The following is a 25861-nucleotide window of genomic DNA, read 5'->3' on the forward strand; positions in this document are numbered from 1 at the left end:
TTTGAAGATCCTGATAGGAGGGAATTTTCCCCTGTGATATGATAACTTCACATTTAATTAAAGCCACTTCTTGTTAGATGTGTTACATTTAAAATACAGGAACCATGCAGAGTATTCCCCATTATGGCAATATAGCAGTGCAAAATGATTCCAAAATGTGTTCAAAGCCTATGAGAATCATTGAAAATCTAGGATTAAAAGTTTTACTGAAACTGATTTTGATTGCTGCCAGCTTTAATTGGCTTGAGGTGTTTGAAGTAACCATTTAGCGCTTTATGAAAGATCTGTTTTGCCTACAAGGGAGAATACATCTTTTAACATTCCCTGCATTTCAGTGCAGGAATGAATGCTGCACTACTACAACTCCCATCACATGTTTATTTGCCTGCCTGGCTGCTGCTTCTGGGAGTTGGAGCCCAGCAATGTCTGGAGGGTCGCAGTTTCTCTCTTCTTGTTTTATTGGAAGTTTGTGGCTTCTAAGCTCCGGGTCCTAGCAGGAGTTCCAAATTTTTGAAATATTTGCCTCCGAACCTGGTGGAGAGGGAGGAGAAAGAGCAGCATAGTAACATTAGTTAATTGAACTTGAGTAACTCATAATTCAATTAACTATTCAATTACTCAAGTTCAATTAATGTTACTATGCTGCTCTTTCTCCTCCCTCTCCACCAGGTTCGTGAACTTGAGTAACTCATAATTATTAGGGACGCGGGTGGCGCTGTGGGTTAAACCACAGAGCCTAGGGCTTGCCGATCAGAAGGTTGGCGGTTTGAATCCCCGCGACGGGGTGAGCTCCCGTTGCTCGGTCCCAGCTCCTGCCAACCTAGCAGTTCGAAAGCACGTCAAAGTGCAAGTAGATAAATAGGTACCGCTCTGGCAGGAAGGTAAACGGCGTTTCCGTGTGCTGCTCTGGTTTGCCAGAAGCGGCTTTGTCATGCTGGCCACATGACATGAAAGCTGTACGCTGGCTCCCTCGGCCAATAGAGCGAGATGAGCACTGCAACCCCAGAGTCGGTCACGACTGGACCTAGTGGTCAGGGGTCCCTTTACCTTTACCTAACTCATAATTGAGCTCAGGATGACGTACAAGGGACTGCCGTCTTCTGTTCTTACACCAACCCTTTGAGGTAGGGCCTCAAGGCTGATTGGGGTTTGGGACGCTGGTGTCCCGGCTCAACCATTATCCTGCACTGCCTTTTCGGTCACTTGTACGCAAAAAAAAAATGCAGATGGGTAAAATGTTTTACGTTTCCTCAGTACATGAAGATTTAGCAATCTTCATGGTGGTAGAGCTTGCTGATTTTCATACCCAGCGCAGTTACGCCATTCTTAAGTGCGATAAGAGGTTTTGCTTTTGAAGCTTGGTGTGGGGGAAAAAGGTGTCAACATTTCAGTCGGCGGTGGTGGCCTGACCTTACAAAAAACACAGCCACTCCTCCAGCAACCCACTCAGGCATCGCGAGAGGCAGCCCCGAGTGGGGTCCTGCTGTCTCCAAGGCGCCCTTGAGCGGGTCACAAGGCATAAACGAGGGTTGGCGGCGGCTGACAGCAAGATCAAGCGAAGAAGCTGGGGCAGCCTAACTTGCTGGCTGCGGAATGCCCCTCTCCTCCAACCAGACGGCGAGGACGGGGAGGGAGCGGCCAATGGCGGGGCGCTGTCGAAGGACCGGCGGGCGGGGCTTAGGGGGCGGGACGCAGCGCGCGGGCGGAGTGCTGCTCATGCGGGGGCTTCTTTGCTGTGAGGGGAAGCGGAGGGCGGCAGGCTGGAGCGACGCGGGGCTCGTCGCCTCTTAGACAGCTAGGCCGCTGGGCGCGGGTCGCCCCTGGCAACAACGAGAGGGGCCGGACGTCGCCAGGTGAGTTTGTGCTGAAGGACGCCCGCCCGCCGCCGGTTCTATAGCAAAACAGCGAGTGGAAGCGGCGACGGCTGCAGGCTCCTCGCGGGAGGGCTTGGTACTCGGTCCCGGTAGTCTGTCCCGCCGAATTCTCGGGGAGGCCCTGGCCGGAGTTCGGTGGGAAGAGGCTCCCCTTAGGAAGAACCGGCAAGCGAAGCCCCTCACGTTTCCTTCCATGCCGAGGCCGAGTCTAAGAGTTTCGCCCTTCTTTTCTCCCCTTTAGCCTCGAAGTGGGACTACTGCGTGCGAAGGCCCTCTTGCCACATTCTGCACGCCTCCCAATGGAATGCTAGCACACGCGTAGGCGAGAGCGCAGGTCCCGGCTGCGACAGGTGGGTGCGGAGCTGGTGGGCCGGAGTTGAGCTGCTTAACGTGCCACGTGATTTTGTTACTATGTTGTGTGTTTTTATACTGTGATTAGGGCTGGACAATTTCTGGTTTTCGATATCACGGTATAATGCCAGCTAAACATTGATATCTTGATAGATCACCATGTATGAAATAAGGTTGGAGCTTACAATAATCCAGGAGAATATTGAAAAGAATAAAAATCTAAAATTGATGCGTCTAATTAAATGAAAAATTAAGCAGTGATAGCATGTTTATCTAAACCAGGCATCCCCAAACTGCGGCCCTCCAGATGTTTTGACCTACAACTCCCATGATCCCTAGCTAACAGGACCAGTGGTCAGGGATGATGGGAATTGTAGTCCAAAACACCTGGAGGGCCGAAGTTTGGGGATGCCTGATCTAAACCATTAAACATTTCTGGAGAATCTATTACTGTTCTGTTAAGGGCTTTATATACCCATAGTTACACCTTGAATTTGGCCCTGTAACAAATTGGGAACTGGTGTAGATCAAGTTTAGAAAGCCAGGTAGACTATCTAGGTTCCACATGGCGCCTATTTACAGATGGCTATCCAACCTCTGCTTAAAAACCTCCAAGGAAGGAGAGTGTACCACCTACCTGCTTCCTGCCTGCCAGGTCTACATTACAGGGGGGGAAATATTAAACCTCATACCAGCAAGAGACAAAATATTGATATATCACACACCTCTAACTGTGATCCTCAGATGAAGGGCAGTATACAAATACAGTAAATAAACAGAATAATCATCAGGGTTGCAGGGTTGCATTTAGTGCTACTCCTACTCCTAGTAGACCCCTGTTGAAATTAATGGGCCTGACCAAGGCCACAGTCACACTGTACATTTCTGGTTCTGTAAGAGCATTTTAAACAGTCATGGCTTCTCCCAAAGAATTATGGGAGCTGTAGTTTGTTAGGTGTGCTGAGAGTTTTTAGGAGGCCCCCTATTCCCCTTGCAAAGGTGCAATTCCTAGAGTTCTCTGGGAAGGATTGGTTGTTAAACCACTCTGGGAATTGTAGTGCCTGATGTGGCTGTAGAAACCAGTATGGGGCAGACATGTTTTGTTGCAGCTGGGGCAGATGAAGGTGTCTGGTTTTGCTGGTGTATATGCACCATGGTGGTTTTTTGGGCATTGCTGAGAAAATACATTCTTACTGCCTGTCTCTGCAGGCACTGCAGTCATCTGCAAGGGATTCCCCCATGGTGGGTTTAATGTTGCAAGCCTTCACAGTAATTAAGTATACCTGGTTCACTCTGAAAATCTGTAGCATTTCTTTTTCTCCTGCAGTGAATTGGGTGCAGTTCCTATGCCACTAAGAAGGCTGATCTAGAGATTTGGACCTGGATTCCTGGAGGAAGCTTTGCTATTTACTTGCTTTATGACCTAGGGAATATTGTTCTCCGCTTCCGTTCTTTGTTGTAACCATCTCGTGCCAGTAAACAAAGCCTTTATAAATAATTTGCAAATTTAAATATTTCCATGTAAATGATTTGGGTGAAATTCTCACGGAGGTCCATTAATTTCAGTGGGTTTCCACTGAGTAGAATTTAGTTGGTTACTACCCTCTGTCCAGGAGGCACAAAAGGCCTCAAATGACTTACAGGAGGAAGGGTCTTTGCACCTGTCTGGAAGGGTTGGAGGGCTTCTGTAACCTTGAAGGCATGCCAATGTCTAATCTCCAAAGCAGCTGTATTAAATCCCAAATTTTCTGTAACACCTGAGAGAATAAGGCTGTTGGGACTAATCTCCAACTCCCAATGTAGGTTAGAGCTGTAAGTGGGTTACTGTGGTCTCATCAAAGAATCAATGTCAGCACAGAATTGCAAAAGCTGATAGGAATGTTGGTTTTAAGATTGAATCCCCAGCTTCCTGCTCCTGTCCACAAACTTATTGGCCATTAAGGGACTAATAGGTTTGTGCATGGGACAGCAGCTGCTCATTTACCGTATTTTTCGCTCCATAAGATGCACCTGTCCAAAAGACGCACCTAATTTTTAGAGGAGGAAAGGGGGAAAGCCCTGGGGTTTTTTTTGGATCAGCTCACAGTTGTGCAGCTTCTTTTGCAAATGGGAAAAGCCCTGTTTTTTGGGGGATCAGCTCAAAGTTGTGCAGCTTCTTTGGCAAAGGGGGAAAGCCCTGGTTTTTTTCAGCAAAGGGGGAAAGCTCCATTTTTGAGGATAAGCTCAAAGTTGTTGAGCTTATCTTGCAAAGGGGGGGGAACCCCTGTTTTTATGGAGTTCAACTCACAGTTCTGCAGCTTCTTTAGGAAAGGAAAGGGAGCCATTTGTACAGACAGTCACATGTCGCTGTGGAAACACAACAATGGAGGCCTGGGGAAGGGGGTAGGAAGGGAGCCAGGGTCTCTTATCGCCCTCCCTGATCTCTTGCAATCAGCTGCTGAGCGGATTCCTTTAAACACCCTCATTCCCTCTTGTTAGCCTTTAGCTATTTCTATTTAAAAAAAAAAGCACTATCTGCTTTTCGCCCCTGGGCAATTCGGCTCCAGGGACCATGCATTCGCTCCATAAGACGCACAGAATTTCCTCTTACTTTTTAGGAGGAAAAGGATGCGTCTTATGGAGTGGAAAATACGGTATCTGTTACCTTAATGTTCTTGTGCAAAGCCTGAAGCAATCCTGGGTGAGGGTGTTCCATTGCAGCTGCTGCAGAATATTCTACCCTTGTCTGCAAAAAGATGCCTGTCTTAACACTTCTCCCTCTTTCATGCTTGGAGTACAGAAGTGACTATTAATGGTCCTGCACCAGGGTCATTGCTGGGTGATTGTTAAGCTTAGGCTGTTTGAAAGACTGAAAGCTAATGCTGCTAATGCAGATCACTTGCTAGGTTTTACTGTACTGTGAAAGCAAGGTGGAGCCAGGAGAGAGCCTGTTTATTTTTGGCTCCTTCTCTGATTGGTAAAGGTAAAGGGACCCCTGACCATTAGGTCCAGTCGTGACTGACTCTGGGGTTGCAGCGCTCATCTCGTGTTATTGGCCGAGGGAGCCGGCGTACAGCTTCCAGGTCGGGTAGGCAACCTAAGGCCCATGGGCCGGATGCGGCCCAATCGCCTTCTCAATCCGGCCCATGGATGGTCGAGGAATCAGCCTGTTTTTACATGAGTAGAATGTGTCATTTCATTTAAAATGCATCTTTGGGTTATTTGTGGGGCCTGCCTAGTGTTTTTACATGAATAGAATGTGTGCTTTTATTTAAAATGCATCTCTGGGTTATTTGTGGGGCATAGGAATTCGTTAATTTCCCCCCAAAAAAATATAGTGCGGCCCACCACATGGTCTGAGGGACGGTGGACCGGCTCACGGCTGAAAAAGGTTGCTGACCCCTGTTCCAGGTTATGTGGCCAGCATGACAAAGCCACTTCTGGCGAACCAGAGCAGCACATGGAAACGCCGTTTCCCGCTGTAGCAGTTCCTATTTATCTACAGTGATGCCTCACAAGACAAAATTAATTTGTTCCACGAGTCGCTTCGTATTGCAAAAATTTCGTCTTGCGAAGCGCGACGGAAACCAAAACAAAACAACAACAAAAACAACAACAACAATAATAATAATTTATTATTTATACCCTCCCCATCTGGCTGGGTTCCCCCAGCCACTCTGGGCGGCTTCCAACAAAATATTAAAATACAGAAATCCATCAAACATTAAAAGCTTCCCGAAACAGGACTGCCTTGAGATGCCTTCTAAAGGTTGTTCTCTTTGACCTCTGGTGGGAGGGCATTCCACAGGGTGGGTGCCACTACCGAGAAGGCCCTCTGCCTGGTTCCCTGTAACTTGGCTTCTCGTAGTGAGGGAACCGCCAGAAGGCCCTTGGCGCTGGACCTCAGTGTACGGGTAGAACGATGGGGGTGGAGACGCTCCTTCAGGTATACTGGACCGAGGTCGTTTAGGGCTTTAAAGGTCAGCACCAACACTTTGAATTGTGCTCAGAAACGTACTGGGAGCCAATGTAGGTCTTTCAGGACTGGTGTTACTTGGTCTCGGCGGCCGCTCCCAGTCACCAGTCTAGCTACCGCATTCTGTGTTAGTTGTAGTTTCCGGGTCACCTTCAAAGGTAGCCCCCGTAGAGCGTATTGCAGTAGTCCAGGCGAGAGATAACTAGAGCAGACACCACTCTGGCGAGACAGTCCGCTGGCAGGTAGGGTCTCAGCCTGCGTACCAGATGGAGCTGATAAACAGCTGCCCTGGACACAGAACTGACCTGCGCCTCCATGGACATCTGTGAGTCCAAAATGACTCCCAGGCTGTGCACCTGGTCCTTCAGTTACCCCATTCAGGACCAGGGAGTCCTCCACACCTGCCCGCCTCCTGTCCCCCACAAACAGTACTTCTGTCTTGTCAGGATTCAATCTCAATCTGTTAGCCACCATCCATCCTCCAACCGCCTCCAGACACACAGGACCTTCACCGCCTTCACTGGTTCTGATTTAAAAGAGAGGTAGAGCTGGGTATCATCCGCATACTGACGAACACCCAGCCCAAACCCCCTGATGATCTCTCCCAGCGGCTGCATGTAGATGTTAAAAAGCATGGGGGAGAGGACAGAACCCCGAGGCACCCCACAAGTGAGAGCCCAGGGGTCTGAACACTCATCCCCCACCACCACTTTCTGAACACGGTCCAGGAGGAAGGAGCGAAACCACTGTATGACAGTGCCCCCAGTTCCCAAGCCCTTTAGACACCAGGCATCCCCAAACTTCGGCCCTCCAGATGTTTTGGACTACAATTCCCATCATCCCTGACCACTGGTCCTCTTAGCTAGGGATCATGGGAGATGTAGGCCAAAACATCTGGAGGGCTGTAGTTTGGGGATGCCTGCCTTTGGATGGTCCAGAAGGATGTTATGGTCGTCTTGCGAAGCACAGCCATAGAAAAATTCGCCTTGGAAGTCACCAAAAAATTTGCAAACCCCTTTCGTCTTGCGAGTTTTTCGCTGCGCAAGGCATTAGTCTTGCAAGGCATCACTGTACTTGCATTTTGACGTGCTTTTGAACTGCTAGGTTGGCAGGAGCTGGGACCGAGCAACGGGAGCTCACCCCGTTGCGGGGATTTGAACCTCCGACCTCCTGATCGGCAAGCCCTAGGCTCAGTGGTTTAACCCACAGCGCCACCCGCGTCCTCTGATTGGAGAGGAGGTCAAATCACTGGAAAATTGTGAGAGGGTGTGTCTCCTCTTAAGCCAGTTTGATAAGCAGAATTTCTGGCAAAGAAATGGAGTGAACAATTGGCCCCTTTCATTTGATTTGTGTAGTTGTGTTCCTTTTATTTCTTCCCCACAAGCCATATCAATGATTCTACTGCTTTTGGGGCGACATATTTTTTTAGACAAGCTACTTGCTCAAATCCTGGAAGCAAGCTTTCAAAATGACATTTTCAGACTAAATTTTTCCCCTCAACCTGTATTCTTCCTGTTGACTATTACTGTGCTGGCTGACAGAAGCTAGTCATTAATTTATATATTTTCTTGTGGACTTGCTTGTTATCCACTTGAAGAAAGACTGTGCTTGGACAGAACGAAAAGTTAGAAACCACAGATTCAAACAATGCATGACCTGACCTATCTGCTGGTGTATTGTAAATTTCCTGGCCACCTTCTCTTTTGGCCTAAATGAGCTTGCTTAGTCTAATTTCAAACAACAGAGTAAATTCTGTTTTTAAATAAATAGAATGACTAAACTAAAATAGTAACTGCAATTATGCATTTGGAATAACAGTACACTAATCCTCTTGGTTGTGCTATATGTTAATTGGATGAAGTGGCTTGTGATTTCATCTATAAAACACAGCAGGGCAAAATAATTTTTTAGAAACTTTTTGCTATGCAATAACACAGAAAAATCATGCATACTCACACTGAACAAAGCAAAGGTCTGTTATGGTGAGAGCTTTTAGAAATTGCATTACTGTCATTCAGGTAATTGAAATTCCATAGTTGCTCTTCGTCTATTTGATGTTAGTGAGGTAAAGAAGTCTTCTGTCAAGGTTTTGATGGATTGTTGGCGGGAGGGGGTAGGGGTGGGGGTGCTTTCCAATGTGACTACACTTGCTTCTTTGATCCTTTGGTGGCTTTTGGAAGCCTAGCATGAGACTACAGCCTGGGAACGACAGAGCTGCAAAGTTAGTAGGGCATATTCTAAGCACGTAGGTGTGAAAGACTTCTGTTGGCATCTTTTGTGACTAATTTTCTGTTCTGATCTCTTTTCCCAAGTCTGTGAGGCTTGGCAGGAATGTTCCACCCACTTCATTGGAGGCCTCCCTCCAGCATTTATTCCTACTACACAAATACTGTCCGCTTCATCGGCTACAAAGGGAAACTACAACTTGTTTGGCAAAATGAGAAGTCCTTGAAAGACAGGTACCAGTGGCTGCTCACCTGGCTACGGAAAGGAACAGAGCAATGTCCAAGGCAGAAAAACCTACTCTCACTGCTGGCCAACCAGTGCAGCTATGTGACCGGCCAAAGGGTCCAGCGCGCTCAGCAGATTGGACAGCTGTACAGTAACATCTACTCTGAGAGAACACGCAAGAGCCTCTTCAGCTCTTTGTGGCGCAAGTTCCTAGGGCGTTATGCCAGTGCCTGCAAGCTGATGGCAGCCGTCACTGGTGTGTTCTTGTGGGAAGAGGAGAGGATCAAAGAAGAGGAGCTGAAAAGGTGGGTCTTAATTTTCCTTCTAAGGGCCATTGTAGACAGAAAACATTGTGTGCTCTTAAATTTTGTGGATAACATGGCATATTCCTTTTATTTCTGTTTTCATGTTTTGCTCTGAAATTAGTATGGTGGTACCTCAGGTTAAGTACTTAATTGGTTCCGGAAGTCCGTATTTAACCTGAAGCGTACTTAACCTGAAGTTATCTTTCCCATTGAAAGTAATGGAAAGTGGATTAATCCGTTCCACACGATGAAAAACACCCCCTAAAACAGCAATTTAACACGAATTTTACTGTCTAATGAGACCATTGATCCATAAAATGAAGGCAATAATCAATGTACAGTGGTACCTCAGGTTAAGTACTTAATTGGTTCTGGAAGTCTGTACTTAACCTGAAGTGTACTTAACCTGAAGTGAACTTTCCCATTGAAAGTAATGGAAAGTGGATTAATCCGTTCCAGACACGTCCGCGGAGTACTTAACTTGAAAGTACTCAACCTGAAGCATACTCAACCCGAGGTATGGCTTTGATCTGTGTTTTTGGAGGCAGTGCCAGATGTGGTGGAATATTTACTTCGTGGTTCCCACCCAAATAAATAGCTGTTGCTCTATGGATGACTGTACAAACTTTATCTTTTTCTCTGTCAAATGAAACTTGTGACTGAGTTGGGGAGGGGGAGCCTTGTCCCTTTAGTGGCCCAGGAGTTCTTCTGGGTCTACTGGACAACAGTGGGGCAAGACTGACCAGCTCCTGGCTTGGAGGACTCTGGCCAGTGATTCTTTTATGGTGTCATTTGAATAATAGGGCTGTGTGTGATCTTGCTGCAGTTGGCATTTCTGTTAATTGGTATTCAAAAAAATTATAAGTCATCCTCAGCTAGGAATATTTAAATAATCAAGCAAAGTGATAATAGGTAGAGAGGTGATAGATTGGTCGTAATAGGTGTGATGGCTCATGGCTTACAGTCAAGGTGCAGAGGTTTCATCATTCTACATAGTCTCAAGTAGCTGAAATTGTGTTTTCTAAACTACTGTCAGGAGCCAGAGTCAGGCGTAGGTCAGCAATAAAACACCCGGTGTCAGTTAAGTTAACTCTATTCAAAGAAACCAAAACAGTACAGGCTTTTCCCCAGTAGGTCTTGCCCAAATTGTGGCAGTTGTGAAGACTAAATATCCCTGCCTTTCCACTGCTGTCTAAGGTTCCTTCCCCAGCAAACTACGGCTCCTTCGTCTTGTTTCTCTATGCTCCACCTTCTTCATTTCTCTGCATCTTCTAGGAGACCAGGGGGGAGGAGAGCTGATCACAGCAGGACCAGCCTGCCTCCACTTGCTCATTAAGCCCTGCTACCTCTTCAGCTTCTGACACCTCCTCCTCCCAATCTGCTCCCTCTTCTCCCTTTTGACCACTTGTTGTCATCCCATTACCAGCTCTGAGCCTTCTACCTGTGGAGGTTCCCCAACTGGGCCTCCCACCACTTCTCTGCATCCAACCAGTCCATGACAACTTCCCATGCTATCTCTTGACTTCCCTTCGCACTGAATTTTAAAAGTATTTAATATGCCACATAACAACAGTTTCCTGTAAGTGACTTAACTGTTATAAAAACATTGAAATCATTACACCCACCAGTGATTCATTAAGTTAATAACCAGCAGTAGACCCATCACTCTAATTTATCTCTAATTCTCTTGCAAAACATGTCTCTCCCGTATTGGTCTCTGCAGCCACAACAGGCACTGTAACTCGAACAGTTTGACTTTACCCCAGATGGTGCACTCTTCCATTGTTTATTGAGGCAGACGGATGCCAACAGCAACCTAGAGGTAAAAACCTGGGAATGGCTTGCTTGCCTTCCAGACCCTCCTCCTCCTCTTGGATCCCAAGATGCTGCAAAGTGCCTGCATCAGAAATCTCTGTGTGTCAGACATCTGTGTGGTGGACTGTCTCTTCCCTTTGTGACCCCTAGTGTTCTTCAAAGATTTGACAGCAGCACCCTCTTAATGTTTCCATTCATGAATCTGGTTCAGAGATTAAAAGCGTGAAGGAAGCTAGCTATTCATGGTGTATGTTTGGCATGCAATCTCTCTCTCACTCTCTCTCTCACTCACTCACTCACACACACAGTTTTGGAACGTCCTACTGCAGACTCTGCAAAAGTGCTCAGCTTTAGTCCTTTGGAAGCATGTTTTGTTGGTCTCTGGGACTTACAGCTGAATTGGGAAATTTCAATGAAAATTCAGCTTCTTTAGTTTGCTGGTGTGAGAGGCTTTTTGTTACCCTGCCTCCTACCATCAAGATGGTCTGCAGTCTTCAAGTATGTGCCTGTAAGGGGGGGTGGCTGGTAAGAACTTTTTGTACTACTATGAGGCTGACTTTACTGGAACTCACCGTAAGTAGTGTTTAATATTTTGACATGCTCTCAGCTTTTATAGAGAGGAACTTGTTCTTGACCCAGTCTAAAGGAATCTCTTGAGTAACCTTTTCAGATATTAGCATATTGCTGACCTCAGGTCTCTGCATGTTTAAAGGTAAAGGGACCCCTGACCATTAGGTCCAGTCGCGGACTACTCTGGGGTTGCGGTGCTCATCTCACTTTATTGTCCAAGGGAGCTGGCATACAGCTTCCGGGTCATGTTGTGTATATGTTTCATCCTTTGTGTAATCATGCTCAAGTTGCAGTGTCCCAAGAGGCCACCTGAAACCAGCTGGATGCTAGCACTTGCTTTTGTTAAGGCTTCTGTCTCTAGTAACAAGGTTAAGATTAAGCAGCTGTACTCTTATCTTTTCTAGCAGCTTCCAAAATAACATAGTATCAGTGTCTTCCTTTGTTGCCATCATCAACTTGTTTTCGGTGGGCTGTGAGAATTACACAGCTGATGTATGACTGACAAACACATTATGGAATAAAACCTTTATGAATCTTTGATTCTGGGCCCTCTGCTAAGAAGTACAGTGGTACCTCGCTAGACGAACGCCTCGCAGCACAAAAAAATCACAAGACGGCAACGTTTTGCGATTTTTTGGTAGACTCGGAAGACGAAGTTTTCTATGGCCGTACCATAGACGAAGCAGGGCGCCGCAAGGAGAAAGTCAGACTGAGAGCCAGCCCGCCTCGCGCTTCCGTCGGCCGCCATCGCCCGGCTTCTGCAGCAGCTGGATCCCCCCTCACTCACCTTAAGCCTGCCTGCGTGCGAACGGGCTGGCTGTCTGGTTGGGCACGAGGGTCTGGCTGCTGGGGAAGGAGGGAGGGAGCCTCTCCCTACCCCTCCTCCTGCTTCCCCCTCCCCAGAGCCTTAAACACCTCCGGAGCGGCCATGGCGGGTGAGTCGGCGCCTTTTCTTGCACTCTCCCCCCCCATAGGAACGCATTGATTAAATTTCAATGCATTCCTATGCGAAACCGCACTTTGTAAGACGAAATTATCGCAACACGAAACGACTCGTGGAACGAATTAATTTCGCCTTGCGAGGTACCACTGTATTGGATTGCCAGGCGCTAGAGATGCAGCCTTCTCAGTAGTGGCACCATGCTTATTTGGCCCCTACACGGATTACTTTAACCTGGTAGTTATCGGCCACAGTTGTTTTCGTTTGCTATTTTTGCTGCATGCATTTATGTGTACAGTATGTTCTCTTGATATTATACTGCTCTGACAATATCTCTTTTAGATGTGTTACTGTATTTTTAGATTATACTTTCATTTTTTAATAGTTTGTAATGTATTATGGATTGTGTTTTGAGTTGCCTTGAGTGGAGCAACCCTGAAAGGCAGCCTTTAAGTACCTAAATAAAACATTTCCTTTATCCTTGAGGATAGAACTGTACAAGAGCTTGGTGTGAATAAATTAGTGCAGAGGCCCAACAACCCAGGATAGAGCTGTGCAAGTTCCATTGAAGTAAATAAGATTTGGGCAGGAGTTATCTTGTCCAAGTGTCATAGGATAATGGGAGCTACCACAGAGTCAAGACCATTGCTCCCTCTAGTTCAGTGTTTCCTACACTGCTTAGTAGTGGCTCTCCAGGATTTCAGACAGGATTCTCTCTCAGCCCTAACTGGAAGCGCCAGGGATTGAACTGGCAACCTTTTGCATGCAAAGCATGTGTCCTGCCACTAAGCTATGGCCCCTCCAATACTTAGTAATCCTTCTACCTAGGATTTTGTGACAGATCTTTTGCAACCCCACTACCCTGCAAAACATCTGATTCACCCTGCAGCAATTTTAAAAAAATTATATTTTATTTATTTTGATGCCGGGTGAATCAGGGGGTCTGCAGGGCAGCAAAAGTCACATCTTTTGCTACCTTGCAAAACTCCTGATTTGCATAGCTGCAAAAAAGAGACATGTATTTTGCTGCTGCGCTGCTGGGTGAATCAGGTGTTTCACAGGGGTAGCGTGGCAGTAAAAGACACACATCTTTTGCTGCCGCTGTGCCCAGCAGACCAGCTCACTGCAGCCAGACAGGTGGAGATGCTAGGCACAAAGGGTGGTGCCCAGCTAGTTTGGAACACTGGATAGACATGATTGAAAATGCTCACATCACAGGATACCCATTCCTCCAAAACAAACTTAGGAAAACCATCCACTATTTCATCACACAGTCCAAAGCCTCCTAACAAAAACTTGATGAGCCCAAAGGCTTATATCGCCTAATAGACCTACAAAAATAATAAACCCATACTGACACAATAAATACAGGACAAACTAGGGGACACCCAAACGCCCTGGCTAACACACTGCCAACTGCATGCTTCTTAAACAACCCAGCAGTAAAAACAGCAGCCACTAAGCCTTTGAAAACCTTCTGCTGACAGTAGAGGGACATGGCAAGGGGATGGCATCCACAATGTACAAAGACTGCTTCAGAATCCCACAAATCCCCTCATTTCAATAAAAAAACAATGGGAGCATGACATGGGCTATAAAATAAACTACCCAATGAACTAAACTGTAGTCTAAACCTCTCTTTAAATCCATCTCAGCCAAAAGAAGGAAACTCACCTTGAAACTTACCTATAAATGTTACATAACACCATGTAAGTTGGCACTGATACACCAAGGAACCTCACCAAAATGCTGGAGAGGCTGCACTTCTATCAGTACATATCTCCACATGTGGGATTGCCCCAAAATCCAACCCTTTTGGACACCAGTCCTACAATAAATATGCAAAATAGTTAAACAGGTATTAGAAGCCACCCTATAGCTATGATATTCAACTCTGTTGAATATTTTCCAAGACGGGCAAGGCTGTCAGGGATTCTTAAATGAAATAAATGATAATACTGGAAATGGGTGTTTCTACAGAACACAATTGTGGACTTGGTGCTACTCATGCATACATCCTGCTTGCAGCTTCCAAACAACATTGGCTCTCATAAAAATGCCATCCCATTCCCCATCCCAGTTCTAAACCAAAGAATCGGAGTGATTGTGGTAATCTAAGCTGTCCTGATAGGTTGAATCAGACTGAGCAACCCCTGACTGATGATTGTTGTCCTCCTTTCATCACAAGGTCTGCAGAAGAGATGAAACGCATGGAAGAAATCAATGTGTTCCAGAGTAACAAAGGAATGAGCCAGACACAGGAGCCAAAGGATGCAGGTTCTGTTTCCAGGGAGCAGAGCTGGGAAATGGTGATGGACAAGAAGCACTTCAAGCTATGGCGGCGCCCAATTGGAGGGACTCATCTGTATCAGTACCGAGGTAGTTCCTGCTTCCTGGATTTCCTACTTGGAAGCCCATTTGTGTGGCAAGAACACTTGAAAAAACAATAGCAAACTTGTTAAGTGGCTTTCAGAAGAACACAGACTAAAAACAAAGGGGATAAAAACAGTTATTCTAACCTGGGCAGGGTTCACAGGCTTTTTTTAATCAGCAGAAACAAATGCAAAAGTCTCTGCATTTGGGGTTGGGTGGGGTGGGGGAAGAAATGCACAGGAAATGCAGTACCCCTCTGTCCTTGCTCCCAATTCCTTGAGCCCCTTGCTTGCTGGAGAGCTCCAGGGACAGCCTTGCTTGTGCTGCAGTTTGGATAAGGCAGGAAATGGCAGGAGGGACACCTGCAGTTTATTTTCTTAGCCAGGCTAGAGGCTGTGGGTAGCTTTACTCACCAGAAGGCAAGCAAAAGTGAGGAAATTTGGTGTGGACACCTGCTTGTTCAGGGGAAACACCATAGATGCATGGTTTACATGTTTGCTGGTAGCTGTAGAGTTAGTCTGCAGGTGGACATGAATTGGAAAAGTGGCACTGGCTTATGGGCACTATGTAAACACACATCAGAACTTGCATATAAACAGCAAGAAAAAAGATGTCATCTCCATGGGAGGATGGGGTTGGAGACTCTCTTGATGAGAAGCAAAGAGATTAGTACGGACAGAGTAACTGAAATCCATGCATTAATCATAGTGGTAGTATTATCACTGCCAGCAGTAAACTTGTTAGTCACTTATTGTTAAACTTATTAGTTGCGTTAGATTTACATTTTGACAAAAACATCGACGCATTATACTGTAGAAAAACCATCATATAGAACATTAACAAATTACAAAAACAATTTATGTCTTGTCGTTTCTTTGTAGTCTTTGGGAAATACACAGATGTGACACCTAGGCAGTTTTTCAATGTGCAAGTGAGTATTTTCATCCCTCTTCCATGCCCCTCACTGACTGAAGGATGTCTCTAATGTCGCCTTCACCAACCTGGTGCCTTTGGACTTCACCTCCTGTCCATTTTGTGCTGGTTGAAGCTGATGGGAGTTGTAGTCCAAAACACCTAGAAGACACCAGTTTGGCGAAGGCTGGTGCAATGAAGATTCAACTCATATCGTGTTTTGAATGCCTCTGTTCTTGCTGCTGTCCCTGTTCTTTGAGATGTCTGACTACTAGGGCACCTGAATGCAGTGATCTCAATTCAGCTGCATTTCTGCTCAACCAGGAGCACCAGCAGCCAACGATCCTGGCTGCAGTAGTTGGTCATGGTTGGTGGGAGAGTGTGCCAAGATGACGTGCAGCTCCACCTTTCCAAATGATGCCTCCCCCAGGTTTTCTGTGCCTTTGGACATGTCTGGCCATTCCTCCTATTTTGTAAATGGGGATCCTGAAAGCTTTGTACTGAATGCTAGTACCTTCTTTTGCTCCCTATAATTGAGTTCTGATTCTTACTAGCATTCCTTGGTAATAAAGGGAAACTGGACCCAGAGTTAATACCTTTCGTAGCCAAGGTGAGGGCCTTTGGGACAAGCTTCTCCACCTGGCGCAACAAGCTCAAGTGACATCACTTCATTGCCTCCCCTGGGTGCTTGAAATGCAGATTAATCCAGGAGGCATAAAACTCACCTTGCCTCCTAGTGAATTGTCACAGTATTTCATCATTTCTTAGTTGGCACTTTGACAAGTAAGAAACAAATTGTAGGATCATCTCAAGGGAACTCTTCCGGATTCTTATCTTCTAGCTGGATACAGAATATCGAAAGAAATGGGACTCACTAGTCATCAAACTGGAGGTGATTGAGAGAGACCAGGACACCGGATCAGAGGTTATTCACTGGGTAACTCATTTTCCTGTGAGTGTTTCTTTCTCTGGCTTCCATATAATGACACTGGTGTGTTGATGGCAGCTGCTCCAGGATTACAGCTGTGTCTTCTTCTTTTCAGTATCCAATGTACTCGCGGGACTATGTGTATGTGCGACGGTACAGTGTGGACCAGGAGAACAATTTGATGGTGCTTGTGTCACGGTAAGGGATCCTGGGCCAAGTGGAAGATACAGCTGCATTTATTCTGGAAATTAAACTTCTTTATGGAGCTACTTACTTTGCATAATTCTGTCCTCAAGGTTTGGAGAGGTTATGGGGGGAAATGCTGGGAAATGAAAGGAGAGGAAGACATGAAAATTGCATCTGGAGGTATAATCTACTTGCCCTACAGCTGGTTTCACCTGATAATACCTATATGTTTGAGATATATTTATATTGTAATACTTTTTTATTGATTTAGATGAGCTTTCCTCACTACTCTTCTAAAAATCTTTGAGCTGTGGAATACATTTAACTTGCAGTATTTCAATATATTTGTTTTTTATTTGTTTAATATATTTGTTTCCATTCTGTTTCAGTTTAATTATCTTTAATTATTACCTTTTATATGTTTTTAGCTTTTCATATTTTATCTACTTTAACTTGTGTAAGCCACCTTGAGTCCCATTTTGGGGAAAGGTGGGACATATATATTCTTACTCAGATTATAATAGTTATTGAACTGTGATGAATTCTGAAATGTTCTTTCTCCTGTTTGGTTGCCAGAGCGGTTGAACACCCAAGTGTCCCTCAAGATCCTGAATTTGTCCGTGTTCAAACCTATGAATCTCAAATGGTTATCCGCCCTCACAATTCGTTTGATGAGGTGAGTGGCCAACGTTTACAGGAGAAAGTTTGTTGGGTGGTTTTCCCAGAGCTATCTACCCAAGAGGCGAGACTGAACCAAGTGGTAGTCATTGAATTAAAATACCGTACCCATTTTTTAAAAATGTGTTGAGTCTAATTTCTAATGTTCCCTGTATTGGATGAGTTTCGGAGAGACCCATATCAAGGCCTCAAAGTATGAAAATGCATTTGGAAGGTCCCCTCACCTAGAACACTGTGGCTGATCTGAATTCCTACAAAGGTGTTGAGTGTGTCTTGAACAGGGGTGATTGATTTTCTATGGGCTGTGGTGCAGCACCACTGCGTAAGAGTAGCCCACCTTGTCTAGCATCCTGTTCCCACAGTGGCCAACCAGATGCCTCCTATGGGAAGCACGAAAAGAGCATCTGACCTGAGCACAACTGCTTGCTCCCCACTTGAGATTCCCAGCAACTGGTATTCAGCGGCATACGGCATATAGTGGAGCATAGTGAGTGTGGCTAGTAGCCATTGATAGCCTTATCCTCCATGATTTTGTCTAATCCTCTTTCCTTCATTTTGTTAAATTTCAAATATAAGCAACATGAATAACCTCCTCCCGCACAGATGAGTACAACCTATCACAGGCACCCCCAAACTTCAGCCCTCCAGATGTTTTGGACTACAATCTTCCCCAACCACTGGTCCTGTTAGCTAGGGATTATGGGAGTTGTAGGCCAAAACATCTGGAGGGCCACAGTTTGGGGATGCCTGACCTATCATGTCTGAATGAAAGCAATTCCAATCAGTGCCCATCTTATAAATATGTCTTCCCATAGATCACCATGAGATGTTTGTGCTCTGCATCCATTTTCTTTTGTCACAGCACAACTAATAAAACACCATAAAACTTCTCATTTCTTCATTCTCGTAGCTTGTTGCTTAACTTCCTTAAGGACCAAGTCCTATAATTGTGAAAAGCAAGTTTCCATCAATTTTGTATTTAGCCGTGTTTTGGAAATTGTTCTTTTTGCTGCTGTCATGGTGTGAACAAAAATATATTTTGGGGTAAGGTCTTGGGCTTCTGAATCATGTATTGACCAACGAGCAGTCTTTGCATCTAAATAGTTGTTTGATTAGTAATCATTTCAGCCTTGTGAAATACTTCTATCCAAAATCACTGGACAGGACCACCACTTCTGATCCTCTTCTGAAGCCATCCAAGTTTATGGCCATCATTACCTTCTGTGGGAGGAGTTTCTATTGTTTAAGTGTACACTGTACATTTCTTTTGTCTGACCTGAATACTTAGATACTAAGTACCTTGGATCCCGAACGCCTTGGTCCTCAGACATTTTGGCTCCTGAACGCCGCAAACCCGGAAGTGAGTGTTCCGGTTTGTGAACTTTTTTGGAATCCGAACGTCCGACGGGGCTTCTGTGATTCCGATTGGCTGCTGAGCTTTTACTACCGTGTTTCTCTGAAAATACAACACCGCCTTATATTTATTTTTCCTCAAAAAAAAAACACTATGGCTTATTTTCAGGGGATGTCTTATATTCCTTGAATGCTTAAAAATCCTGCTATGGCTTATTTTATGGCTACGTCTTATTTTAGGAAAAACAGGGTATTTAGGGAGCTCTTGCAGCACAGTGCCTTGAATGCAGAAGATCCCACATTCACACCCCAGTACCTCCAGTTAAAAGGGTTTCAGTCAGGAAGCATTGCTAGGGGGAGCCTCTCTTTGCCTCCTGAGACCCTGCATAGCTATTGGCTGTCAGGATGGACAGTACAGTACTATAAAAATACTCCAGGACTGGGAACATCTGGCTTCTGGGCCCTCTCAGTTAAGCCTACCATGCCCTTTGGGGCAAATGTGTGCCTGCTCCTGGCTTGAAATTTGAACCATATGATGTCAGATGATTTGCAGGTGGATAAAGCCTGTGTATAAAGTCTAGTCTTGCTGTTGCATGAGACAATGCCATGCTCATAAACTTTTCTTGCACCTCAGAAGGCCAGATGGGAGCTAACCTCCTTAACATACACAGTTACCTTAAACATTGAATGCCATTTCCAGATGATCCAAGCAGAACACATCAGTTCTGTACTGCAGGGGTACTCACTGTGGCACCCACTGCTGCTTTCTCTGGGACTCATGGAGGTCCCTATCCCCACTAAAATTAGTCTTGAAAGAAGCAGTTTGCTGCAGCCCAAGGAAATGGGGTGTGGTGTTGCTTGAGGCATATGACAGGTTCTTTAGTTTCCAAGTATGCCACAGGGCCCAAAAAGCTAGCAGCCCCTGCCAAATGGACTACAGACTGGCAACCTATTTGTGTTGGTGCTAAGTGTTTGAGAAGTCAGGGTCACCAAGAATTTCTTTTGTCCATTAGAACCTTGAGTTTGGTGGTCCTGGAGTGTGGTTTTTCTTCTGTTAAATATTTCCATGCTACCTTAGTCTTTCTAGTGGTTCTGCTTTGGTTTGTGTTTTTATTTGTTCTCCATGGCTTTATGTAGAAGTATATGTGAAAAAATTGAGTGAATAAAGGGATGGAGTTGTTCCTTGCTGGTCGGCCTCCCAGGAAGGGCCTGCTAACTCCCTTTCTCTTTTCAGAATGGCTTTGACTACCTGCTAACGTACAGTGACAACCCGCAGACAGTGTTCCCCCGGTACTGTGTCAGCTGGATGGTCTCCAATGGTGAGTCACTGCATTGGGATCTCTCAGTTTAACAAGCAAAAAAACCCTCGCGCTATACTTGTTGACCAGGGGAACACTCTGCCAGCAGATGTGTAATGCTTGCCATGGGATCTCCTTTTTCAAATCAGGATGCTGAAAAAGGCCGTCTCTGATAACTTTCCCTGCCAGAGACATGGATTAAATTATCAGTGACAAAATGCTCCCTGGTGTCCTCCAGAATGGCTCCAGAAGCCATTCAAAGGGCCATTGAAGACTTGAATGACTGCTGTGTTCCTTGGGGATTCCTTGGTACCAGCATCTTCCTGACATAAGCAGTCCTTTAGATCCTAAGATCAAAGGTCCTGATCCAGCATGATGGCTCGTAGGGCTGTATTGTTCTGCAGCACTACATGTCACTGTGCTTGGTGTTTGAGGGCTGTTTGCTTCTGTTTTAGGAAGATCATTCCTGAACCCTTAGAATGCTTTCATCAGAGTGCTTTCACAAGAGATACCCATGTTGCCTTTTGAATTACTGCATACAGTATAACTTTTTAAAAGTACCAGTCATATCCAGGTTTATGTGGAAGCAACTGCCCACAGACTTTGTGGGATTTGCCCTTGAGTTTGCCTGGGCTTACTCCTCCCTCCATTTTTGAAAGCACCAAAGAGGCCACACTCTGTGGATGCCATGGGTATCACAAGTCCACATGGCAAAGTCGGCAGCTGATGGCTGATGTTACTGTCTTACACACGGAAGATGGCACAGGCCTCCAGTGAGTCCCAAAACAAAAGTGCTCCGAGAGACACAACCATGGGGTTTAGGGACAGATTTTTTAAATGTTTATTTACTTCCCCATGTTTATAATTTGCCTGTCACCTAATGGTCACAGGGTAGAAAATTAAAAATTAAAATTAAAAACAGCCCGTATAATTTCCACACAAATAAAGCAGCAGCAATAAAAGTCCAAACCAGTGTGCCTTGCCTTTCCCCCAAAAGCCTGAGCAGGGAGGTGCATCTTCAGCTGAGAATGAAATAATGACACTGTCATGGTGAGATGTTCTTCAGAGGGCAGGTCATTCCAGAGGCATGGGGCCACCACCAGGAGAGCCCAACTGTGGATCACCACCCCACAGATCTCATTGGGTGAGGGGGCTGCTTTCCCCACAAATCTTAACATTTGGGCAGTTATGGGAGCAGGCATTCTTTCATGTTCTGGGGACCCAGGTAGTTTTGGGCTTTAAATACTAACATAAGCAGTGTAACTTTGTACATCGGCAACCTCCGGCCCATGGGCCGGATATGGCCCACAAAGGCCGTTTATCCGGCCCATGAACCACCCGGTCACCGAGCCACCCACTTGGCAAGTCCCCTGCACGCTGCGCTAAACCAGCACAGTGGAGCGGCGCCGGAAATGGCACCTGCGCAGACGCTGTAAATCGTGTCTGCGCAGCCGCAGAAGCGATTTCCGGCGCTGCGGACATGCGCAGAAGCGATTTCCAGTGCCCCAGACATGGGCAGCACAGCGCCGGAAATCGCTTCTGCGCCTGTCCGGCCCACGCGCATGCTCCAGCCCACGGCCGGAAAACGTTGCCAACTCCTTCAATAGACATCCAGTCTGATCAAAACTGGTGCTGTGTGCAGCCGTATTTTGTACTAGTTGCAGCTTTCTGACCATTTTCAAGAGAAGCCCCATAGAAGACATTGCAGTACTCCAGTGTGGAAGTTACCGGGGCATGGGGATAACTTTGGTTAAACTTTCTCTGTCCAGGAATAGTCATAGTTGGTGCAACAGCCAAAGCTGACCATATGCAGTCCTAGGCACTGAGGCCACCTTGGTCTCAAGTGACAGATGACTCAAGGAACACCTCAAGGAACTGTGCATCTCTTCCTTGTGGGGGAGGGGCAGGAATCCACCCCCATCTAGAACGAGCTGACTACTAGTTCCCAGACCTGAACCTGAACCTGCCCACCCCCAGAACCTTTTTCTTGTCTGGATTCATGGCCTTAGCATACGTATGTAATCCTTTTATGCTGAGAGTTTGATATGGGTTGACTTCTCTGTTATTCCTCCTTTCTTTCCTTTTCAGGCATGCCAGACTTCCTGGAAAAACTGCACATGGCAGCTTTGAAAGCCAAGAACATGGAAATCGAAGTGAAGGACTATATCTCTTCTGCCAAGTCCCTGGAGTGTGGCAGCAATGACAGCAAGGAGGGGAAGGCCAGCATGCCCAGCCAGGAGCACAAAGGTGAAGGGACCTGCAGCCCTATTAAGATAGACTATGCTTAAAGGAGAGTGCTCCCCAACCCCGCTCAGAGTTGGCAGCCCAAGCCTTTTCATTCTGCAAGCTGGAAAGGATGAAGATTGCAGGGATGCCTTTGGGACCTTAGTTCAGCTGGTCACTTCCTGTCTCTATAACTCCTCCCTCTCCTCTGCATTCTCAGCAGAGGGCAGTGATCTTGCCATTGGGAGCCAGGCTCAGCAACTTTGTAAAGCAATTTTGTGTGCCACTTGTGTTCTGGTGATCTTCTTTTTCCCAGTGAGGATGTTCATGGCAAAAGCCTCTCCTTTTCTCTTCACACACATCCCCGCCATTCCTTTGGTGCTGCCAGGTGCCTTTTAGAGGTGGCCCTGCAAAACCAGCAGGGCCACCAAAGCCTTGACCCTTTTACAGGTACGGTGGCACATGAGCACCTGCAGTGCCTCCACTGGCATGTTGAGTGAAGCCAATCCAAAATACTTGTTGCTGGGGCAGGATCTCTGCATCCTCAGCAGGCCCTGGATGCTTTCTTGGGGCCGTGTGTGTGCCACCTGTGCAGCCTGTTGCTTTTCCTCCTCTGGCACTACCAAATGCAGCTTCAGGCTGCCGGAAGCAGACACTGCCAGGCTTTGGGTCAGTGGTGTTGTTGCATCTCTGGCACCTGTAGAGTGAAGGAAGGCTATATTTTTATGCATCTTGTTTTGTTTTTTCCTCCTTGGCTTGATAATATTCAACAGCTACTGGCTCAAGTTCTGGCTGGAGTTATTCTACTTCCTTTGCCAAACTGATGGTAGCCCCAAATGTTTCATTTATAGTTATTCGAAGCAGAAACAGGATCTGCTTGTGTCAACTGTAAATCAGTTGGTTTTGTCAGTTGATTTCGTCACTGGATTTGGAGAAGCGCCTATTAGCCGCCGACTTCTCTCTAATATGTTTCCAGGGTGGTGGGGAAGAAATTGAGCTTCCTTTGGGAAACCCTTGAATAGAACTGGAATACCTGACATTAGTATGTGTGTGCATCTCAGGTCAGAGTATCTAACATGCTTTTGTTTTGGCATGAAAGGCTTCGAAACCATCTATAAAAGAAGATTAGAAAGTAAAGTTGAACACAAACAGTTTGGTTTTCAGGAGAGGATGGGGAGTTGAAGACACACATGCACCTGTCTGTCCTACATACTCTCGTTTTTTAAAAATAACTTATCATTGGCTTGGTTTTCTTCCACAACCTAGAGTGTACTAATTTGTGAGTCCCAACTTCTTCATTTATTGTTGAGGCTGGCGGGGGAGATGACATTCCTACATGCCTGCTTTACAGGTGCACTACTTCCTTCAATTGTGTTCAATGTGAAGCAAAGGGGTGTGCCAGTGTTCTCCTTCCAGATATAGGCACCATAAGCTGAATTGTCCTGATAAACACCCAGGATACCTACTTCTACAGTGATAGGGTTCTGCTCCTTGCACAGTCCTCAAAGAACGCAAAGTAGAATGAATCGTAAGTGAAGCTTGATGTTGTATATAAATAACCTCAAGGAATCACTTATGCGCCAGTGAAAAATTAGGTTCATTCCCCGCCCTCTCATTCTGTGCATTGAAGCATGTGATGTCTTTTTAAGAAGCTTCATGTGGAGCAGAAAGGAGACAGCCAGGTTGCGTTGAGGAGATCCAGTGCTAAAATGAGAAAGCACCTCTTGACTTGGCAGCTGAGAGTTCCAGGGGGAGCGGAGAGTTCTATGGGGCGGAGTGGGATGAACGTGTGCATGAAGACCCCTTTGGTCTTGCTCTGTGGCCAGTTTGACCTGTTAAACATAGCTACTGATGCTTTTAATTAAAGCTAATGTTTTTATTAGAACCAAAGCACCAATAAAGGTAACCAGTTGGTATGACAGCCTCATGAGTCAATCCTTTTTGGGAATGAATGGGACAAAACCTCCTTCCACTAGAACAATTTGGGTTTTGTTTGTTTGTGTGGAACATCTGTCACATGCCTATATGCCCCATGCATATTTCTGTCTCCAAAACAAAGATGGTTTTAAGTCTTGGGGATTAAATGGAAATGCAACGCTAGTTTCCTTGCTGCTCATCAGCAATGCAGTCATGTATTGTACCTTCTCATACTATCACATCAAGACGTAAAAAAGGTCAGTCCACTGCCAAGAACATCATACCAAAAGTTACGAAGGTGAGACTAGGGAGATAGGACTTTGAAAGACTGAAAGGATGCCTCAGAGCTATCCTGTTACTTGTGAGTGACGTGCGGAAATCCATCCTTCTCTGTGTCAGCAACCTAATCAAGCTTGTCAAGTGCCTCCATGATTTCAACAAATTACAACTGTGTACTGGAGCAATCCATGTGTTGTGACAAGAAAATGCTGATTATGCAAATTTGCTATGAAGCATAAGTGCCAACTCCCAGATTGAAAAATCTGGGATCAGCAGCGGTGCGACACCGGAAGTCACGCTGCGGCCATTTTGGAACTGGGCAGAGCAGCACCAGAAGTTGCTTTTACGCATGCTCTGCCGATTTCCAAAATGGCCACAGCGCCAGAAATCGCTTCTGCACATGTCCAGAGACTCCAGACATGCACAGAAGGAGCCTCCCCGGGCCGGTAAGAATCGGGGGAATTACGGTTTTTTTTAAAATCCGGGATGCCAGCGGAAAATGGCTGGAAAAACGGGGTTTCCCCGGGGAATACGGGAGACTTGGCAGCTATGCTATGAAGCCATTTCTGATTTTTATTTGGCTTTGCCTGACATAGAGAGAGGCAAGGAAGCTATTGCCCTAACGACAAGAAGTTTTAAACCAGGTGTATGTGGTTTTGGCGTGGGACCACTGGCATATCTAGCTCAGTATTGTCTACACTGACTGTCAGCGGCTCTCCTGGGTTGCAGGTGTGGGGCACTCACAGCCTTGCATGAAGATGCCAAGGATAGGACCTGGGACTTGGTGTATACAAAGTAGGTGCTGTACCTCTGAGCTTCAACAGCCTTTATCCATCGGCATCTCCCATGTCCATCCAAATCGACCAGCAGCTCTGCACAAGTAGACTTGGCTCTATTTTTTCTTTCTAAAAGTCTGTCGACTAACTTTGAACAACTGTCTTTTATGCCTTAGAATTGCCACTTAGGTGTTGCTATGAGCACATTCCCCAGGGCTAAAGCTCTCTAAGAACATAAGAGCCTGCTGGATCAGGCCAGGGGACCATCTAGTCCAGCATCCTCTTCTCACCCTAGCCAACCAGACACCTGTGGGAAACCAGCAAATGGGACCTGAGCACAAGAGCACTTCTTTAGCTTCCAGGAGCTGGAATCCAGAAGGGTAATGCCTGTGACAAGAAGCAGAGCAAAGCAAAGCCATCATGGCCAGTAGCCTTATCTTCCTTGAATTTGTCTAATTTGTTCAATCCTCTGTTAAAACCACCCAAGCTGGTGGTCATCAGTACCTCCTCTGAGGGTGAGTTCCATAGTTTAACATGTGCTAAATGAAAAAGTGCTTCCTTTGATCTGTCCAACATTCAGCTTCATTGGATGTCCATGAGTTATGAGAGGAGAAAAACACTTGTCTATCCTCTCTGTTCATGTCATGCATAATTTTATAAACTTCTGTTGTGTCACC

At 46.0% G+C, this 25861-nt stretch overlaps 1 protein-coding gene across 2 annotated transcripts; it reads left to right on the forward strand.

Annotated features, from left to right (window-relative positions):
- Positions 1-1703: 1703 nt before the first annotated feature.
- STARD7 (StAR related lipid transfer domain containing 7) lies at positions 1704-25861 on the forward strand. Of its 2 annotated transcripts, XM_035117824.2 has the most exons (10): positions 1704-1853; positions 2116-2224; positions 8493-8936; positions 14450-14640; positions 15516-15565; positions 16388-16498; positions 16590-16672; positions 17237-17336; positions 19926-20010; positions 22078-25861. In XM_035117824.2, exons 3-10 carry the CDS (start codon positions 8512-8514, stop codon positions 22275-22277), a joined length of 1245 nt encoding a protein of 414 aa, XP_034973715.1. In that variant the 5' UTR covers positions 1704-1853; positions 2116-2224; positions 8493-8511; the 3' UTR covers positions 22278-25861. The 2 variants fall into 2 exon arrangements, with proteins under 2 accessions (XP_034973715.1, XP_034973716.1); XM_035117825.2 differs by lacking the exon at positions 2116-2224.

Source organism: Zootoca vivipara, chromosome 6 (assembly GCF_963506605.1).
Source record: "Zootoca vivipara chromosome 6, rZooViv1.1, whole genome shotgun sequence".
NCBI lineage: Eukaryota > Metazoa > Chordata > Lepidosauria > Squamata > Lacertidae > Zootoca > Zootoca vivipara.